Here is a 16731-nt window from a genome sequence, read left to right as displayed (position 1 = left end):
GGGGGCAAGCCCCCCTGCATACCCCGTACCAACTCTAAGATCGTACTATTTTGAGGGAAAAGGCATTTTAACATGTATTGTACAGTGCTGCGAGTGACTACATGCCAGTACATTCTTTTCGGTTATGTGGTATTCAGGGTTTAACATTTCCAGTCTTTTGCAGTTATGGTTATTTCATCTCAGCAATGTGGTCTTCGTACATATGGGTTTTCGTTCTGCTGAAGCAGACACATACAGTATGTATATTTTAAACTGGTGGCAGCTTTACTTTCATTTTGTGATCATACTGTTGGTTCAAAGTGGTGTGTTGTTTTTTATAATATTTTAAGTGGCTGCAGTACTTGATAAATTATTTTTGTTTGGTACATAGGGGATGAAATGAATGTTATGAAATGTTTGAAAATTAGGTATAAATATTAAATTTGGAATGAGATTTCTAATGATCCTCACAGAAACTGTACTTTATACATTGTTACACACACACACACTAGTTCTTGGAAAAATGAGTAAAATTCCGTTCATTATTTAAATTCTTATGTAATGTGAACTGGTTTTTTTTTTGAAGAAAATGTAGTACAAATTTGTAGGGCAGGTACATATTGCATTTTTGAGGGAACACAAGCTTATTCTTGAAACTATTTGAAGGATGACAGAGAGGAGCTGGAATGATGATAGCACTGGGAGTAGACAGAGATAGATGTAATGTGCACATGGGAGTTATATATGACATATGCTCTGGCATTATGTTAAAAGTTTCATGACTGCATATGAAAAAAACAGTCAGGGACATTCTGCAATATTCTGGGCAGTTGAGAGGTCTGCACAGCACAACTAAAATCATATCTTGGTTCAAATGTCTGAAAACAATGCATAAATGAGTAACTATGTGCTATGAATCTCATTTGGCATGTAGATAAAACAAATAGTTCTCTGTCATGCAATTATACAGAACTAGGTACATATATACGGGTCTACTTTAAGCGCTCGAAAGCTGAAAAACCGAAATCCGAATAGTGTGACATGTAAAGAGCGAGCTGCGAATACTTCGAACAAATGAAACCGCGAAAGTAGAAATATCGAATTCTCATAGTTGGCCCGTCTGCAGTATAGCTCCATAAGGTAAGTGTGTGATAGTTACGGACCTTAGGGTTAGGGAGGGGTTAAGGTAAGTGCATAGGTAGGTAGTGTATGTAAGGTTTTGTGTAGGTAATATATAAGGTTTAGTGTAGGGTTTTGTTAAGTGTATGTGTGTGGAATATTTAATTTGTTTAGGTATAGCTCCATAGGGGAAGTGTGCGGTAGTTACGGACCTTAGGGTTAGGGAGGGGTTAAGGATAGTGCAGAGATAGTTGTGTGTGTGGGGTAAGTGTAGGGTTAGCAGTAGGGTTTTGGTGCTTTAATTTAGGGTTAGAAGTAGGGTTTTGGTTAGTGTATGTATGTTTTTTTTTTATTGTGTTTGGGTAGGTAGTGTGTTGCGGGTGGTGGGTTGGCCGACTATGACAGCTCGAGGTTTTAAATTTCATGCTTTAGTAAGTTTGACGTATTTGTGGATTGCTCTTTATGTGTCGCACTATTCAGATATGGGTTTTTCGTGTTTTGAGCACATAAAGTAGGCCCAATATATACAGTTATGTTCATGTTGCTGTGTATTTCACACAGGGTCTGGAAATACGACCAAATCATGTGACATAAAACTGAGTATTAGATTTAGCAACTGGAATTGTCTCTGCTGAATGTTCAACCTTGGGAATATCTGGAACATCCTCAGGAATGGAAGTAGAGGTTGAGACACGTTCTGGGATGGGAATAATGTCTGACTTGCTTTGAGATCTAGAGTCTGTATCACAGGAACAATTATGCAATAATGATTCTGGTACAGGAAGAAGACGTCTGCAATTTCTTCTGTACTCCACACCCTTTGATTCTACAAAGTAGGATCTCAACTTGGTACCTATACCTGTAACCTGACCAATCCAGTTGAAACCTTTTGCCATTTGTATCCTCACTGTCTCCTTCTTTTAACGGTTGAAGAAATCTGCTCCATTTATCATAACTGGACTACTGGATAGAACGTTTCTTCAATAATTGGGCTTTGATGGTTCTGTTGTTCTTTGCTTTAGGCTTCAATAAACTGGAACTAATAGGTAGCATTTTTCTGTTTGCCAGGATAGAAGTCTTTGAGCAGGCGAGCCAAGTATATCATCACGGGGTATGTTTCTGAAATTAAGTAAATTCAAAAAGACATTGGTATTATCACGCTTTGACCTTTCAAGTAATTGCTTTCACTCTGCACTGCATGTTCATCTAGTCCATTTGATTGTGGATATTCAGGACTGCTAGTAACATGTACAAAGTCCAGTTTTCTTGCAAATTTCTGAAATAACTGACTAGTAAATGAAGTACCATAGTCAGAAATAGCTTTGTGTGGACTACCATGGACTGAGAAATTACATTTCAACTTAGTAATAACAGTAGTGGATGCTGGGTGGCTGCGGTTATGCAGCGGTTAGCATTGCCAGTATGGGCACCGGAACCATAGAGTGAGGGGGAAGGGGCGCCCCCCCACACTTTTGAGGAAATGGTACATTCCCAATTTCCTGGCATTTGTAGTTTAAACTTTTTGCTGACATCATCAGCAGAGATGCCAGGGAGCCGGGCAGAGCAAGCTGTTTGTATCGGACCAGAGATGGATATCCGGAAGCAGAGCATTGCTGAGCAGAGACCAGAGATGGATATCTTAGAGGTGTGTGTCTTCCTGGATACTGCCGAGCACAGCAAGCCATTTTGTTATTGGACCAGAGCGTTTAGAGCAAAGGTGTGTGTGTGTGTGTGTGTGTGTGTGTGTGTGTGTGTGTGTGTGTGTGTGTGTGTTAGACAAAGTAATACCATGAGGTGCAGCCTAAAGTCCCTACCCACCACGATTTCTGAAAGTTTTCCAGATTTATGCCTCATATGTATGTTCTATTCCTCATAAAAGCTGTGTTTTTCAGCATTTTTGTGGCAAATCAATGAAGTATTGAATTCACTAAATAATGACAGGCATTTGAATTTCAGACTTCATATTCAGAAAATAAATGGTAACACAAAACCTTTTATTCTGTCAATTTTCTAAGTTTATAAAATCAGTATTTGAAATTTGTCCATATTTTTAGGGCTGTATTCCCCCATTATTGGCTTTGTCCAAGTTTTTTCTGCTAAGAGGTTGAGAGCTATGGTGAGAAGTGAGAACTGAATTCTGTGTTCCCCCATTATTGGCTTTTGTCCATTTTTTTGTGCTAAGAGGTTGAGAGCTACAGTGAAAAGTGAGAGCTGAATTCACTAAATGATAGCCATTTAAGTTTCAGTCTTCCTGTCTTTTAGGAAACTGCTGGTTTGGCATACTGGAGTGTTGATCTGACTGTAGTGCACAAGGTCCTGGGTCCAAGACTTGGCAGTGAAACACATAGTGGTAACACAACATTTTATTCTAGCAACTTTCCAAAATTATGCAAGCAATGTTTAAAATGTGTCCATTACAACTAAACACATTTTCGTCACTCTACTAGAGTAACTTCTTCAGAAGTAAACCAACTACAATGTTGCAGTTTATTTAAAACTGACCGCCCTAAGACACATGTGATAGTGCTGGCCAACCAGTATTCAACATTTAATAAAAGACAAATTCAAAGCAACAACGCAAGGTTTGATAACTGGTTTAGATATTAATATTTTCAATTAATTAAACATATGTACTAGAAAATAGAAACACGGTATCAAACAAAATCAGTACATTATAAAAGGACTTTTAAAAAAAAGGACCATTTTTAAAAACACAGGTAACCATGTGTAAAAAGTTGTGTAATTAACCACGGGCTATTTAGTAACACCATTATGCATAAGAACTGTAAAAACTACAATAATCAGTACTTGAAACTCAGCAATAATGTGTTAAAGGTTAAAATGATAGCAACATCTCTAGAGAGACTTTTATCTCATACAACTCTTGAGTTTCAATAAGCAAGCTATATTACATTGTCATTAAGACTAGGATGGGAGAATGCATTTAATGCCAGTTGCCATTCAAGTTCTCGAGACTCTAAAAATAATGAAGTTGGACCTCCCCTAATGTCTTGTACAAGTTGATCTATTGCTTGAAATTGAAAAGTATGACCTGCTTTCAAATTAATATGTTTAACAAGAGCATTGTCATTTTTATTTTTGGAAATGGCATATGTATGTTCATAAATTCTCTCACGGAATTTTCAGTCCGTTTTTCCTACATAAAATGCTGAACAGTTTTTACAACTTGCTAAGTAGATAATTCTTTTAGAATTACAGTTGAGCTTGTGTAGGATGTGGTATTTTTTATCTTCAATTTCAAAGGAACTACCTGTTTTAATGTACTTACACATCTTACAAGTTCCACAAGTAAAACAACCGTGTAACTTTGTGTTCATTCTAAGTTTTTTAGCTTCAAGCAAACTTTTCAAATTAGCATCCCTTCTATAAACAATTATTGGATGGGGGCCAATTCTCTCCATTAACAAGTTGTCTTTGTGTAAAAAATGACAGTTCTTGTATAAAACAAATCTAACTTGGTCACTATCATTGTTAAAAGTAGTAATAAAACATGCACTATAAGTCCTATTCATTTAATTCAGGAACTAACTACGGAAGTAAAATATAAATGCAGGGTGGGTATTTTAACCCCAATGGTTTCTAACCACATGTCATTTCCTGAAGATGGCTGTACTACTGCTACTAACACTGTAGGGAATGACTGCCAGCTTCCAAGTGTAACTCGTGTGATGGCACCTTCGAGATGCTGTGCGGCTGTGGTCAGTCACCACGACCAAGGTCACACTTATAGTGCGTGTTTTATTACTACTTTTAACAACGATAGATTTGTTTTATACAAGAACTGGCATTTTTTACACAAGGATAACTTGTTAATGGAGAGAATTGGCCCCCATCCAATAATTGTTTATAGAAGGGGTGCTAATTTGAAAAGTTTGCTTGAAGCTAAAAAAATTAGAATGAACACACAAAGTTACACGGTTGTTTTACTTGTGGAGCTTGTAAGATGTGTAAGTACATTAAAACAGGTAGTTTCTTTTATAATTGAAGATAAAAAATACCACATCCTACACAAGCTCAACTGTAATTCCAAAAGTATTATCTACTTAGCAAGTTGTAAAAACTGTTCAGCGTTTTATGTAAGAAAAACGGATCAAAAATTCCGTGAGAGAATTTATGAACATACATATGCCACTTCCAAAAATAAAAATGACAATGCTCTTGTTAAACATATTAATTTGAAAGCAGGTCATACTTTTCAATTTCAAGCAATAGATCAACTTGTATAAGACATAGGGAAAGTCCAACTTCATTACTTTTAGAGTCTCGAGAACTTGAATGGCAACTGGCATTAAATGCATTCTCCCATCCTGGTCTTAATGACAATTGTAATATAGCTTGCTTATTGAAACTGAAGAGTTGTATGAGATAAAAGTCTCTCTAGAGATGTTGCTATCATTTTAACCTTTAACACATTATTGCTGAGTTTCAAGTACTGATTATTGTAGTTTTTACAGTTCTTATGCATAATAGTGTTACTAAATAGCCTGTGGTTAATTACACAACTTTTTACGCATGGTTACCTGTGTTTTTAAAAATGGTCCTTTTTTTTTAAAAGTCCTTTTATAATGTACTGATTTTGTTTGATACCGTGTTTCTATTTTCTAGTACATATGTTTAATTAATTGAAAATTCTAATAGCTAAACCAGTTATCAAACCTTGCGTTGTTGCTTTGAATTTGTCTTTTATTAAATGTTGAATACTGGTTGACCAGCGCTATCACATGTGTCTTAGGGCAGTCAGTTTTAAATAAACTGCAACATTGTAGTTGGTTTACTTCTGAAGAAGTTACTCTAGTAGAGTGACAAAAATGTGTTTAGTTGTAATAAACTTTTTATATGTTAAAGTAGTACTTTGCGAGTGGCTGTTTGACATCTTTTTGTTTTTACTTTGTTATTTGAGTTTCTTTAAAATGTGTCCATGGTTTTTGGGCTTTTGTCCCCCCCCCCCCAATAAATTTTGGCTTTTTCCAGATTTCTTGTGCTGCGAAGTTGAGAGATTTAGTTGAGTGTCAAGTGAATTTTACAAGGAGCTGAGAGCTTCAGGGGAAGAGAAGTTTAGTGCTACTTATGCTCAGTTGCTTGTATTGTTAGTAGCACAACAGGTAGTATACTTGCTTTTGATAAAGAAGGTTGTGGGTTCTACTCCCACAGTATGCAGATAGATCACTAATACTGTACTGTATTGTACTTTAAAGGGAGTGGATGCTGCAGTTTCTATGAATGGCCTCCTTTAGAGGAGTTATCTAGTAACTATGTTTCTGTTATCAGTTTGCCATCCATTTTCCATTGCAAAATCATTAGCTTGTCATTTTTTTTAATGTAGCATAGGCAATTTATTTTTCAAGGGCAACAGACACTTTATTTGTAGATGAAACAATGAAATATAAAGTTGTTTGCCAGCAACAACCTCTTCATTAGTTACAGATCCCTTTAATATGGAATTATTTAGGTTACTTACTTTTGCAGAGATTTTGCATATTTACAAATATATCTGTGGATTGTAATGACAGAAGTTTGACTGGCCTTTTATGGTTGAAATTTTCTGAAATGGGCAGTTTTGTCATTATTGGTTCACACATTTTGTTTCATTGCTTAATAGAAGACTATTCCAAACTACAAATTTAAAACACATTCTAACAAGTGGTGCTGTATTATAGAAGGAATATAATTTAATACAAATCAGGTTAATACAGTCAGGAAGGTGAATCAAAGAATGCATACATATATGCTTGCTCACAGGATGCAGAAGATCAAAACAGGGGAAGAGACCCGTCACCAGTGGAGTCCCCCCAGGGTTCAATGCTGAGACTTTTTCTGTTTGGCATATACATTTCAAAAGTAGAAGGAAATACCAAAGGACTTTGGCCAACTAAGTTTGAAATTACTGCAAGCTAGGAGCAGTTATGGAATCCCCAAATGACTTGGCCATCATGCAGGAAGGTTTGTCCTAAACAATAACTGCTGCCAGAATCATGCATTGAAACTAAACTCTAAGAAATACATTATTGTATCCTTTGGAAAGTCATCTACTCCAGGGAACTGCCAAATTGGCAATGCCCCCTGAGAACTGACCCAGTTGTTTGTCATTTGGGAACTTGTGTGTACAGTGACCTAACTTTTGACCAACATATGCCCAGAGTCATAAGAAAGTCCTTCTATATTGCACAGCTTGTAAACAAACTGATTTTGACTAGATCTAGAGATGTTAGTCCCCCTTTACAAAGCCCTCATTAGGTCAATCATTTTGTATAATGCCCACTTTGGCATGCATCTGTCCAGACCCATGCAACATCTCTAGATCTAGTCAAAATCACTTTTAATAAGGATACAAGTCCTAAACAGTAGGTCTTGCATGGACCACCTCAAAGATTTATCACTATACTCAGTATCCTATAGAGTGCTTAGAGGTGACATGTCTGGTATACAAGGCATCCTCCAGCCTTATACAGATGGACCTACTGAACATCAGCAAGTCAAATGGCATCAGAAATCCTCAGTCTAGGTATCTAAACTGAATGTTGCGGAGAGATGGATATATATCACAGAGGCTACCACTGTTCCAGAATAGACTATCCATTCAAGTAAAACAAAGCTCATCCCTGTCCACATTCAAATGCAACTTGGATCTAAGGATGGGTAATAGAAAATGTACTCCAGGATTGCCCCTCATGCCACTAATAGATAGAGGCATTTCCTAAATGCTGCATTCCTTACATGGGTCCCCTCAAATTATCTATAGTATGATCACATTTATTCTCACTAGGGCTAAATACAATTATCAGCCATGGGATAGGTAAGACCAATCAGGAAATGTTAATTCAAGCACCAAAAGGGAAATTGGCTAAGCTTAAAATGTCCTCCAAGTGAACCTATGTTGTGGTAGTAAATAGTTTTAAAAAATTGACCTTTTTAGAATGCTAAGTGCCCTTCTCACCCTCCGCCCTCCCAGTGTTCAACAGCTTCCGGCGCCTCTGGTTGCCATCTCACAGCAAGAGGTTCTCCGGTTCGATCCTTGGCTGGGGTGCCTTCTGTGCGGAGTCTGCATGTCCTCCCTGTGGTTGCGTGGGTTTCCTCCAGGTGCTCCGGTTTCCTCCCACATCCCAAAGACATGCTGTAGGTGGACTGGACACTCTAAATTGGCCCTAGGCATGAGTGTGTGCATGTCTGTACCTTCTGTGGAAGGTTGGGCACCAGGCTGGCAACTCGACACCGTAAAACTCCACTGCCAATCATGAGTGGGCAGGTGATCTGCTGTGGCGACCCCTAACTGGGAAGAGCCGAAAAAAGAAGAAGAAGAAGAACAGTAGTGGATGTTAGATTAGGTAGTAGATCAATCTCAAACCAGTCTGAATAAGAGTCTACCAAAACTAAGTAATGTTGATTGTCGCACTCAAAGATACCACTGGCTTCTGTTGACCAAAGTAGTTCAGGAACTTAACTTACCTAAAGTGGTTCTCTTTGCAAATGTGGTTTAATACTATTACATACTGAACAAGGAGAAAGTTCTTTATCAATATCATTCAGTAATGAAGGCCAAAATATTAGTTCTCTCACCCTTTTCTTAGCAGATGCGGAACCTAGGTGACCATGATGCAAAATCTGGATATATTCATGTTGTAAGGAAGCAGGAACAACAATTTTAGGACCTTTGAAAATAATGCCATCTTCCATTAACCTTTCATCTCTGTACTGGTAAGCAGGTTTGCACTTCAGGTGGTACACTAGATTGCTATGATGGCCAATCAAGATTAATGTAGTGGTTGAGCTTTTGCAAAATTGGATCAGTCTTTGTGTGATTTCTCAGCTCATCAAGTCTAGTGGTAGAGAAATTACACACTGCCATCACGTCAAAGTCATAATTCTCTGTGTCAAGCTGTTCTGTTGTATTTCTGTGCAATCTGGATAAGGTATCAGCCAGATAAAGTAGTTTGCCTTTTGTACAGACCATTTTGAAGTCATACTTTTGCAATTTGAGCATTATTCTTTGTAATCTCACTGGAACTGAATGCACAGGCTTCTTTAGAATAGTAGCTAGAGGTTGGTGATTTATTTCAATCTGAATAGCTCGACCATAAATATAATCATGAAACTTTGAACATGCAAATACTATTGCCAAAAGATCTTTCTCTAATTGAACATATTCTATTTCAGTTTGGGTAAGTATTCTACATGTATAGGGTACTGGTCTGCCCTCATGAAGATTAACTGCACCAAGACCAAATTTTGAAGCATCACAGGAAAAAGTGACTGATGTATTGACACCATAGTATCTTAATGTAGCTGGAGCAGCAGTGTTCTGCTTAAGGTCTTCAAATTCCTTCTGGTGCTGTTATAACCAAGACCATGTAACATTTTTGCATGTCAGATCTCTTAAAGTTGCTGTCAACTCACTGAAGTCTGGTATGAACTTGCCTAAATAGTTTACCATGCCTAGGAAATGCTGTAGAGCTTGAATATTATCTGGTGCTGACATCTCAAGAATAGCTGCTTGCTTGGTTGAGTCTGGTCTCAAGCCAGTACTGGTAAATAAATGACCTACATATGTAACTTCTGGTAGTCTGAATTTACACTTCAGAGGACTGAGCTTTAAATTTACTTCATGTGCTCTGTCTAGAACTCTCTTTAGGTTTCTGTCATGCTCTGCTTCACCATTGCCACCAACCAATAAATCATCTACTATCATGGCACAAGGGTAGCCTGAAAAAATTTGCTTCATTGCAAGCTGGAAGACTTCACTTGAAGAATTTATTCCAAATGGCATCCTTAGGAATCTGCCAAACAGTGTAGTCAAAAATAAGGATTTGCAATTAAACATCACTTGCCAAAATGAACTTTTTGCATCCAAGACAGAAAAAAAACAGTGGCATTTGGTATCAGAGCTGTGACTTCTTTGACTGTACGCATTGGATGATCCGGTCTCTTTAATGCTTTGTTCAGATCTCTCACGTCAATACTGATTTCGTCTGAGCCTTTTTTGTGAGCTGCTACCATGGATGATACCAATTCAGTTGGTTCTGTAACTGGACACATTACACCTTGCTGTACCATTTTATCCAACTGAGCATTGACTTTATCCCGCATAACTATCAGAAACTTTTCTTCCTGGTCGGACTATGGGAGTGACCTCTAGGTCTAACTTCATGGAATACATAACTGGAAGTTTTCCCAACTTGTCACATCAAAAACAGCATATTCTGAGAAAATGGCTTCAGAAAAGTTGGAACTAGGATATGCACTTATATGATGAACTTCTTTGGTAGAAGAAAGCAGATTCATTCTCAAACAGTCTCTGAGACCTGATAATGACTGCACAGGTCTTCAAACTACATAGAAAAACAAGCTGTAACAGTTCTTAGCCAAATAACATGAAAGCATTACTGAGCCTTTGGTTTGAATTTCTTCACCTCCATGAACAAGTTTCACACTACCGGCCGCATTAGCTGCTCATTAGTTCTCACTTTAGCAAATATGTATGCTGATATAACATCACACTTTGAACCAGTATCTACTTTAAGCTCTGTAGATTTACCACTGATCTGGACAGTACAAAACACTTTGCTTTTTGCCAACAAATTCACTGCATCAACTCTTTCACCAGTCACTGATACACCATCTACATAGAAAGTAGGGTTGCAGTCTACTTGATCAATTTGCTTTTTTGTGTGACCCTTCTTTACAACTGTGTGGGGTATACTTGATTTGCAAAACTTTTGAAAATGCTTCCATTTTTTACGCTTGTGACATTGCTGACCAAATACTAACCATTTCTCTCTTTTAGACTCATGACTGACACCACAATTGTGACAGTTAACAATAAAGCTGGACGTGGGTTTTGCTGTTTCACATTTGTACTGCACTGAGCATTATACTTGGGTTTCCCTGGTGAACCAGCAGGGGCTGTGGGTACCATGTGCTTAGGCCTGCTTCTGTTTGCCATGTGTTGCATGCTATCTACGTTTGCTCTGGAGCCTGCTGAAACCATGCTCTTGTCACTTGCAAGTATACTTGTGTGCCTTTCTGTAACTTCATGGATTTGACAAATCTCTACGGCTTTACTCAATGTTAAATCACTGTCACAAAGCAAAATATTTCTCACAGCAGCATTATTAATACCACACATGAGCCTTTCTTTTATTAACTTATCTTTTAAGTCACCAAACTGACACATTTTAACTTTGTTTCTCAGGTCAGTAATATAAGCTACAAAAGTTTCCGATCTCTTTTGTAAAACAAATGCCTCTCTAATGTAATATTTGTCTGGGGGTTACACATTTCCCTGAATTTGCACTTCAAACACTCTGGTTCAGCCTATACAACAATATGACAATTTTCACCTTCTCCCTCATATACTGCTGATGCATACACAAATGAATGCTCTCTTTCAATGGCCTCTGACCCAGCTAGGTTTAGCAAAATGAATGCCCTGGTGTTTGTATCTTTGTCTGAATAAGCTGCGTGTATAAAAATATTGCACTCTTGCTCAAATATTCTCCAGTTCTCCGCAATATTCTGACCAAATAGAAGTGGTAAGGGCTTTTAAAATCTGTCTGCCATATTAACACATACCAGTGAAGGGTTTTGCAAATATGCACAAACAAACATACATACACATATGCCATAAATTTATGCCAGTATTTGTAACTTTGCCCAATAGCACAACAAGCCTCTGTATAACTGAACTTTGCGAAATACGTCTCTCAGGCACTGTAATATTTTCAAAATTAATGTACTGCAAGAAATCACTTGTTATCAGTATAAGAAACATTTAAAATAAATGCATAATGCGAATGATGAACTGGGCAATAGAAGCTCAGTCATAAACATTTCGAAGTAATCGCACTTTGCAAATAAACAGTACGCAGCATACTTAAATTTCTCCAAAATGGTGGTACCTAGCCAGATAATTCTTTACAGTGCAAGAAACACTAATGGTGGCAGTTTGTGAATAGACACAAGCACAAGAAACTTTTCAAAATGACTATACTTTGGCTGTACTTCACGAAATAGTTGCACTTTGCACATATATAAACTCTTCAAAATACATGCACAATAATAAGTACACACTTTGAGATACTTCAAATAATTTTAGTTATGCCCTTGATACAATAAGAAGTCGTAGTTATCCAAAACACAGCACTTTGCCAAAAACATGAAGTTGCCTTGTTTTATTTATGCTTAATGTGCCCTTGTTGTCCTTATTATACAGTATTTGTTTTGCTTGAATAATCTCTTTTCATGCCCATTGTACTTTTCTTTTGCTCATTTTACTCTAAACATGCCCGTTTTGCCTCAAACACACTCTCATTTTGTTTTAAACATACTCATTTTGTTTTTAAACATGCTCATTTTGCTCTTCTGATAATTGTTTCATCAAATATCTTAATCTTAACATTTTGTTTAGTTAATAAACCTTTTGTGCCATCTGCTTGTTGAATAATGCAGTTTGTGCCCTTGTACTGCTCCATTTTTTTTATAAAATAAGATGTTCATGCAAGTTTTCATTACCTTTGGTTCTTTTCTGACTCTTTTTTATGCTTGTTTCTCTTAGTTCACCTTCACTGTCATCTCTGCATCACATGGCTCTGAATATCAATCTCTGGAATCCTGGTTCTGACACCATGTCGCTCTCCTACTCATAGCACGTGCCTTCTATTTATGTGTTCATGTTAGGTCCTTGATATGCTTCTTAAAGATACAGCGCATACACTCTATTCTAAAATATTGTTTTATTATATCACAGTTGAAGTTTAGAAAAAAGATAAGAGAAAGTCTTTGAAAAAAGTCTGCTACATTCCAGCATATGCAGTTCTTTTCCAGCACTATTTATCATGCTGGGGGAGGTGTTTCTTAGAAAAGTAAGTTTTGGCATTCTAGCAGAAGCTCTGTCTTGACGATATTAGCTAGAGAATAGATAATTCCACACACACATAACAGTGTTCACTATGGTAAGTAGTACTGCTATTGCAAGACATGAAAAACAAAAACCCAGAACAATTAAAAAAAGTGTGACAAATCACTTTAAAATGTTTTTATTTTTATTTTGAAGAAGCAAAAATGACAACACACCATGAGCTATCACTACACAAATCTATTTAAGAAAACATTCTCACCTGAGCTTCATTGGGTCCATCTAACAGAGTGGTTTGCAGACTGGCTGACAGCTTGATAATTGAAAATGCCTACATTTAAGAGCCTGTCACTACTAGACTTTATTAGCCTGTTTGTATCACATGTAGTATGATTGGCTGTTTATCCCCTTGCATGGGCTCATATTCCATGAAGCAATTTATGAAAGCTTTATTTCAGAACTTTTTCCACTCTGACTCATCCTTGTCAATGCTTGTATGAGAGAATGTGGCCACTTTGATTAAAATTTAAGCAACTCAACAAACCACTCTACTAGATGGACCTGATGAAACTCAGATTAAAGTATTTTCTTAAATATAGTTCTGTAGTGGTAGCTCATGGAGTGTTGTCTTTCTTTTGTTTGTTAAAAATAAAAATAAAAAACTTTTTAATTAAGAATGAGGTTCCACAAGCTGCTGAACTGGTAAACCCTCATGGATCTTTCATGAATATTCAAATAGGGGACTAACCTCTAAGCTTTACGATTGGCTTTTTGTTTTTCCATCTTCATACATGATAGCTATGAAGATTCGACACAGGAAGTATGGCTGTAGTAAACATGCTGGTATTACTAGAGGTACCTACTACCTGAAACATCCAAATACTACTTGACTTTTTTTTCTTTTTTCTTTCTTTTTACAAAGTTTTTCAGTAACTTGAATTTACCGTCTCTCTCCACGGCTGTTTCTCCGATGTGGACTATATTGTCCTCGCTGAGGTGATCCCACATCCTTTTTCCGATCTTTGGTGGGAGAAGATTGTCCTTTTCCAATCTGTAAAACGACAAGGTATATCTTGTATAAGCAACACTACAGGAAATGAAGCACTACTAATAACTACCCATTCTGTTAATCATTGTTTGTGCCCAAAGATTCATTGCGTTAGCACAGAATGAACAGAAACTGGAGATGATGCTATTAAACATTTGAACTTCAGATTTTCATAGTAACAACTCAGCTTCTAAGTCTCCAAAAATCAAAACACACGTAGGTTACACACAGCAGACATATTTATTAAACTGTTAAAATAACAAAACTAGTAAGCGCTTTCATGGACTTATTCCGCTTCATCAGACTAAAACATTCAATTAAAATCCATGTTGCTTAAAACCTCTTAGCAACAGGTGTATCCAATAAACAAAGGTGTGTCATCTTAAAGCAATAGTATTAAACAATAATAAAAACATCTGTGTAACATTCGTAGAAAAATATAAAATTGTGGAGATGCAATATATGTATATAAAAAATATAAACTAATACAATAGGATGACTTACATATAAAAACATATGCATACAGTGTGTATATATTAATGCTTAAGGGTCCTGGCTCTTAAATAGGGTTTAAGGGATACTCTATTATTCAAGCCGGGTGATTTATCGGCTTCTAACTGTAGAATCCAATTCTGCTCTAGGGATTCTGTTCTATTGTTTAAGTTACCTCCCCTCTTATTTAATGATACATTTTCCAATACTAAAAACTTGAACTTATGTATCGGGCCTTCTCTCTCTACATGCATTGCTCGTGCACTGGTATCTTTCACATTCCTAATATCCCCTCATATGCTCAAGAATCCTATCTTTGAGAGGTCGATTGGTTTTACCTATATAGAATGCAAAACAGAAGGTACAACAGCTGAAACAGATGACATTCTCAGTACGACAATCAGCATAAAAGTTTGTTTCTAATGTAAAACCTTTTTTGGAGGGGTGTAAACTCTCTCCCAGTATGTATATAGGGACATGCTGTGCATCTCCTGCAACTGTAGGTACCAAGTCTGTCTGATTGAACCTGTTTGTGTGTGCCTACTGCATTATAGCAAAGCTGTCTCTTCAGGGATCTATTACTTTTAAAAGTGAAACTTGGTCCCTCTCCTAGTAATCCATTTAGTTCTCTCACATTAGATAGAATATCCCAGTTGTTCTTCACAACATCGCATACCATGTGTATGTTACTAGCAAATGTCAAAGGCATCCTTAGTACTTGGTTGCTTACTAAATTCACGTTTGCTTCATCTCGTACACTATTATTAGATTTATTTATATCTATACCTTCTTTGTTATAGTATGGTTTACATCTGCCCCCTCTTTCACACCACTCCATGTTGATCGGTCTATCTATCTCTTTCTCTTTGTAGCCTCTATAGATAAATTCTTGTTTAAGGGATACTAATGCCTCTTGTAGGGTATAATCATCATTATGTAGATGCATAATATGATATATCTGACCTTTCAATATATTTTGTTTCGTATGCCTAGGATGCATACTCCCATTGTGCAGTAGGTTATTCTTTCTGATTGGTTTCCTATAGAGGGTAGTCTTAACTAAATATGAAGCATTTCTACAAATTCTCACATCAAGAAATTCAATTTCTTTATCTGAATATTTATACATGAAATTAAGAAATGTAGTAATGCTATTAATATATAGTAGGAACTCCTTTAGACGTTCTTCTGTATCATGCCACAGCAGAAAAATGTCATCTACAAACCTCTTATACCATACAATAGATTCACAAAAGGCATTATTGGTCAAAACATTGTTGGTCTCCCATTCCACCAGGGATAGGTTGGTGTAGCTATTGGCACAGGCCGTGCCCATCGCTACACCAACCCTCTGTAGGTAATGCTCTTCTCCAAAGATAAAAACATTGTTTTCTAAAATAATTTCTAGTAGTGCACATATTAACCTGATCTTATCTGGTTGTACATTTTTTTCTAGTAATATTTCTCCGATATTCTCAGTACCCCATGCATTGGGAATCACCGTAAACAATGACTCTATATCTAGAGTAATTAACCAGCAAGGATCTTCTATTGCTTCCAAGTATGTACTCAGGTCATTAAGGACATTTTTTGTGTCGTTCAGGACGGTGTTACAGCTCAGGCCTCTGTTCAACAATGTTAGTTGTGCTTCAGACAAATGATAGGATGAAATGTTAAAAACTAGACCTGCTTGGCCCTCTTCCCGGTCCTCGTTTGTTCCTCGGCACTGTGCAGGCGCCGTGTTCTGCCATTCACAACCCAGCTTCTCGATCTCCCTCTGATGGAAAGTGGGTTTTGCAATAAAAAATACTTTGTATTGTGCCAAATGCAGTCGTCTCTGGTCGAGTGTTATTCTGATTTTTGGTATTGATATTACCTTGTAGTGTCCCTGTATGTTTCGGCTTAACGCTAGGTATAGTAGCATTCATGGTGCTTCGTACCAGCAGAGAAGGTTGATCTAGTCAATGCATTGAAAGAACTTAAACTGTTTGGTAGAACATTAACTGTAAAAATTATATTCCAAGCAAGTGATACTCAAGATCAGTGTACTTTTAAAAAACCTAGTGTTTTTGTTCCTCCTAGTAACTCTGTCATTGATTTGTTTATAGAGGTATGTGAAAAGCAGGTAGACTTGCAGATAGCGATAAAAATATGATTTGTAATCTATCCGTATCTGAACAGAATGCACTGTTTGAATTGAAATCTTTTACTTGTATTGAAATAC

At 37.0% G+C, this 16731-nt stretch overlaps 1 protein-coding gene across 1 annotated transcript in view; it reads right to left on the bottom strand.

The window, feature by feature from the left end:
- VASH1 (vasohibin 1) overlaps window positions 1–16731 on the bottom strand; it is a 510054-nt gene that overhangs the window by 10097 nt on the left and 483226 nt on the right. Inside the window, exon 6 of the mRNA XM_044073896.1 lies at window positions 13912–14018. Coding sequence (XP_043929831.1) covers window positions 13912–14018 — 107 coding nt within the window. The remainder of the gene's footprint in view (window positions 1–13911; window positions 14019–16731) is intronic.

The sequence above is a fragment of the Protopterus annectens genome, chromosome 6.part0 (genome assembly GCF_019279795.1).
Source record: "Protopterus annectens isolate FY-2018-M chromosome 6.part0, PAN1.0, whole genome shotgun sequence".
Taxonomy (NCBI): domain Eukaryota; kingdom Metazoa; phylum Chordata; order Ceratodontiformes; family Protopteridae; genus Protopterus; species Protopterus annectens.
This window is presented reverse-complemented; position numbering and strand designations above follow the sequence as displayed.